At 41.2% G+C, this 5,388-nt stretch overlaps 1 protein-coding gene across 2 annotated transcripts in view; it reads right to left on the bottom strand.

Annotated features, from left to right (window-relative positions):
• The window catches only part of LOC112068612 (large ribosomal subunit protein uL1m-like), a 29,758-nt gene that overhangs the window by 2,860 nt on the left and 21,510 nt on the right, over positions 1-5,388 (bottom strand). Inside the window, exons 2-4 of one of the 2 annotated variants that reach the window (XR_011475190.1) lie at positions 2,842-2,930; positions 290-360; positions 39-141 (exon numbers count right to left, since the gene is read on the bottom strand). Coding sequence is in view for 1 of the 2 variants with exons in the window: in XM_024135789.2 (XP_023991557.1) it covers positions 2,842-2,930 (89 nt within the window). In the remaining variant the exon portion in view is untranslated. Of the gene's footprint in view, positions 1-38; positions 142-289; positions 361-2,841; positions 2,931-5,388 lie in introns of those variants that run through there. The other variant, XM_024135789.2, reaches the window with a different exon arrangement.

Consider the following 5,388-nt stretch of genomic DNA (forward strand, 5'->3'; position numbering starts at 1 on the left):
AATTGGTTGATTGATAACGGGAGTGTTGCCTACCTCTCTTGTTCTTGGGGAACTTCTTTGCGTAGTTCGTTCTTCAGAGGCAGTAGTTTGGAGATGATATTCTAGTACCACTACGTAGAAGTCCACTTCATAATCCAAGATCTACATTACAAAGAACAGAGAACACAGGAAATATTAACAGAAAGTGTGTGAGTGATGTGTGTGGATGGGTGGGGGTGGTGGAGAGAGACAGAAACAGAAGGGAAAGATTGAATTCCCTCAGAGAGAGAAAGAAATTTGTGACACTCACTCTCTGCACAAGGTCGGCTCCTCCCACAACCGCTGCTCCGTTCCCTGGGCTACTTTGGCTTGACCAGGATTCTGACGAGAACAGAGCAGAAACCCAGTGTCCTTCATTTATATTTACTACAGTATGAACACAATGCAGAGCACCATGGACATATCCTGACATGGGCGCATTTACACAGGCAGCCCAATTCTGATCTTTAGCCCAACTATTGGCAAAAGATTTGACTGATTGACCAAAAGACCTATTGGGGGTAAAATAACAGAATAGGGCCGTGAACATAACTCCCAATTACATGCCCCATCAACTCCAGTCTTATGGTGTGGTACAGTAGGTGTGTGTTACTGGAACTAAGAAGTCACCCCCTTGCAAGTCCCCCTTTGCCAAGTCCCCCTTGCCAAGTCCCCCCTTTCCAAGTCCCCCCCTTTGCCAAGTCCCCCCTTTGCCAAGTCCCCCCCTTTGCCAAGTCCCCCCTTTGCCAAGTCCCCCCCCTTTGCCAAGTCCCCCCTTTGCCAAGTCCCCCCTTTGCCAAATATAATATATGCCACTTGGTTGAACCTTTTATCCAAAGCGACGTACAAAACTCACTCACTGTAGTGTAATGTGTTAGATCCCTGCAGGAATTGAACCCCGCGACCTTGATGTTGCTAGTGCCACTCTCTGCCAACTGGGGCACAAACAGACCTCTGTGCTGAACACAGCCAACGATGTTGATATACAGATTATATATTTCCAATATATAACTGTATATAATAATATACAATATTAATATACAATATATAATATATAATAATATCCAATTAACCAGCTTCATGAGTTAGTCACTACTTTTCACAATGTAAATAATTGTAAAATAAAGATAAAAAACCTTGAATAAGTAGGTTTGTCCAAACGTTGACTGGTACTGTACATCGCTGCCAGTTCTAGTTGACATACAGATTATATACAGAGCATTCGGACATAATTCAGACCCCTTGACTAATATTTTGTTACGTTACAGCCTTATTCTTAAATAAAAAATACATTTGAAAAAAATCCTCAATCTACCCCATAATGACAAATTGAAAAATTGTTGCAAACGTATAAATACAAAAAAACTGAAAATTAACATTTACATACTTATTCAGACCCTTTACTCAGTACTTTGTTGAAGCACCTTTGGCAGTGATTACAGCCTCGATTCTTCTTGGGCATGGCGCGTACAAGCTTGGCACACCTGTATTTGGGGAGTTTCTCCCATTTTTCTCTGCAGATCCTCTCAAGCTGTCAGGTAGATGGGAGCGTCGCTGCACAGCTATTTTCAGGTCTCTCCAGAGATGTTAGATCGAGTTCAAGTTCGGGCACTGGCTGGGCTACTCAAGGACATTCAGAGACTTGACCATTCTACCATGTAGGCCTGATTGGTGGAGTGCTGCAGAGATGGTGGTCCTTCTGGAAGGTTCTCCCACTCCACAACTCTGGAGCTCTGTCAGTGACCATCAGGTTGTTGGTCACCTCCCTGACTAAGGCCCTTCTCCCCCACTTGCTCAGTTTGGCCGGCGGCCAGCTCTAGGAAGAGTCTTGGTGGTTCCAAACTTCTTCCATTTAAGAATGATGGAGGCCACTGTGTTCTTGGGGACCTTCAATGCTGCATACATTTGTTGGTTCCCTCCCCAGATCTGTGCCTCGACACAATCCAGTCTCGGAGCTCTACGGACAATTCCTTCCATCTCATGCTTGGTTTTTGCTCTGACATGCACGGTCAACTCTGGGAACTTATATAGACAGGGTGTGTGTCTTTCCAAAACTTGTCCAATAAATTGAATTTATCACAGGTGGACTCCAAACAAGTTGAAGAAACATCTCAAGAATGATCAATGGAAACAGGATGCACCTGAGCTCAATTTCGAGTCTCATAGCAAAGGGTCTGAATACTAATGGTTAGAGCGTTGGGCCAGTAACCGAAAGGTTACTGGATCAAATCCCCGAGCTGACAAGGTAAAAATCTTTCGTTCGGCCCCTGAGCAAGGCAGATAACCCACTGTTCCCGGGGCGCTGAAGACGTGGATGTTGATTAAGGCAGCCCCGCCGCACCTCTCTGATTCAGAGGGTTAAATGTGGAAGACATTTCAGTTGAAGACATTCAGRTGTACAACTGACTAGGTATCACCCCTTTCTCCTTATGTAAATAAGGTATTTCCGTTTTTTTATTTTGCAAATATTTCTAAAAGCCTGTTTTCGCTTTGTCATTATGGGGTATTGTGTGTAGATTGATGAGGGAAAAAGTTGATTTAATTAATTTTAGAATAAGTCTGTAACGTAACAAAATGTGGAAAAAGTCAAGAGGTCTGAATCATTTCCAAATGTACTGTATTTCCATGTATACATCACTGCCAGATCAACAAGGGATTTCAATAGAATGACTGATTAACATGTAAATGACTTAGGGACTCGGTAAGGTCCATCAAGGAAAACATAACATAAATCAAATGAATAAATTAGCTATTGATGTTGGAAACAGCACAGGAGATTAAAAAATAAAGAATAAAAGTTACTGTTTAAGTCAGATAACTTACCTCTGTATAAACGGAAACTTTGTTGACTTCTAGTAAATTATGGTAAAGTATGGTAAATAAACTGTGCTGACAAAGGGATCCACTTTTTTCTGGAAGAGAAGATTAATTCATGTAAATATATTGCTGTGCTGCCTTGCGACATCAAAGCCTACATAAAAAAACAATATGTGGCAAGCAGATGAAGGAATCTGGATTTCACTAAACAACGTTTACCATCCTAGGTCACCATGACAATAGAATGTGTGCATCRCAAATGGAARCSCTATCCCCATTGTGRACGACCTTTCACCTTTTGGGCTCTGGTCAAACGCAGTGGATATTAATAAAATGTCAATATAAAGCCCTTTTTACATCAGCTGARGTCACAAAGTGCAATACAGAAACCCAGGKTAAAACCCTAAAACAGCAAGCAATGCAGAAGCACGGTGGCTAGGAAAAACTCCCTAGAAAGGCAGGAACTTAGGAAGAAACCTAGAGGGGAACCAGGCTCTGAGGGTGCCATTTGAGATGCAACTAATGTCTTCTTTAATCAACTACTAAATTGTTTCCTCTCTGTTCATGTTTTACCAAGATGACTGCACTCAATTCATTATGTATTTCAACACCATCTGCGAATGCTACATCCATTTTTTGGAATTTGAAGTTCATGATGAATTATTTTAGTGACCTTGATGGTATTCCATCTATCCCTGAACGTGATTTAGCTTTGAGKCACTTTGAAGAGGTCTTCAATACATGGATAATCATGCTCCCTTTAAAAAAAACAAGGGTTAAAGACAGATTGAATGCATTGGTACACTCTGGAATGATCAGAAGTCATTCATAAAAGAGATGATGCTTGGGACAAGGCCAGGAACAGAGGCTTAGGCCCGGACTGGCAAGCTTTTAATAAGCAACTGAGGAATCATTGTGTAATTGGAACACGGCNATTCCATCTATCCCTGAACGTGATTTAGCTTTGAGACACTTTGAAGAGGTCTTCAATACATGGATAATCATGCTCCCTTTAAAAAAAACAAGGGTTAAAGACAGATTGAATGCATTGGTACACTCTGGAATGATCAGAAGTCATTCATAAAAGAGATGATGCTTGGGACAAGGCCAGGAACAGAGGCTTAGGCCCGGACTGGCAAGCTTTTAATAAGCAACTGAGGAATCATTGTGTAATTGGAACACGGCAAAAATTTTGGAAACTTCCTCCTCTCTGCCACAACAAATTAATTCAGACCCTGGCCTCGTTATGAAAAAAAATGCCATCATTGATATATTTAATCACCATTTTATTTCAGCGGGCTCTCTTTTTGAAATAACAAAAGTATGGAAATCAGCTGTTGTGCTGCTGCTCCATAAGGACGGGGATAGTAGAGATCTTCATCATTATCACACCATTTCAAGGCTTCCTTGTCGAGCTCAGATTCTTGAATCATTATTAAATGAACAAGTTTGTTCTTTTTTTAAGTCAGAGAAAAGTATTTTGAATGTAAACCAATCAGCCTGGTCATCGAATCAGGGTTTAGGCCTGGGCATCCAATCAGGGTTTAGGCCTGGGCATCCAATCAGGGTTTAGGCCTGGGCATCCAATCAGGGTTTAGGCCTGGGCATCCAATCAGGGTTTAGGCCTGGTCATCCAATCAGGGTTTAGGCCTGGGCATCCAATCAGGGTTTAGGCCTGGGCATCCAATCAGGGTTTAGGCCTGGGCATAACACTATAATAGCAACCACTTTAGTTGTTCATGATCTTGTCAATTCTTTACATACTACAATGTGCTGCTTTGTTTGTGGACCTGTCAAAAGCTTTTCATATGGTTGATCAAGCTATTTATTTGAATAAGTTGTCCTCGATAGGCCTGAGCTCTGACACCTGTTCATGGTTTCATAATTATCTAAGTGACAGAACTCAGGCCACGGTGATTGATGGGGTTAAGTCTAGATACATAAAGGTGTAGCACAGGGGTCGAATGTAAAAGCCCTTCAATATAGACCACATGGATAATTCAATAAATCCACTTTTTTTACATGAGAAAGACTTGCTAAAGTGTCGAAATTCAGCATTTTGACATGTTCCTCTGACTTCTAGAAAGATTTTAAAATCACACTTAACCCCAAAATGTCTCCAGGTTTTCACAAACATTGTCAAAAGTAATGAATGATTATTATTTAATTAATGTGATCAGTGATTCATGTACGTCTGTCCCTCACGTTAAGGTCAACCCTGTTACGTCAACTTAACTCTTTAATATGGTGAAAASTTTTTGTGAGGCTTGCATTGAACAGTCAACCCTGTTACTTTATTTTGGCACTTACTAGTCATTTTGAGATGGGAAAACATGTTTTTAAGAAGTTATACTTCTCAAAAGGCACTGAATTGGTGGAAAAACCACCATATAAAGCAGGTAACTGTCTGGAAAGCCTCAATGCTTCAGGATACTGTTTCCCCATCACTTGAGGGATAAACTGGGACAAAAATGGGTCTTCTCCAGCAGGAGGTGAGGCAAAGGTGTATTATATCATAGCATGCCAAACACCAAAACAACAAACAAAAACCCA

Source organism: Salvelinus sp. IW2-2015, unplaced genomic scaffold (assembly GCF_002910315.2).
Source record: "Salvelinus sp. IW2-2015 unplaced genomic scaffold, ASM291031v2 Un_scaffold609, whole genome shotgun sequence".
Taxonomy (NCBI): Eukaryota; Metazoa; Chordata; class Actinopteri; order Salmoniformes; family Salmonidae; genus Salvelinus; species Salvelinus sp. IW2-2015.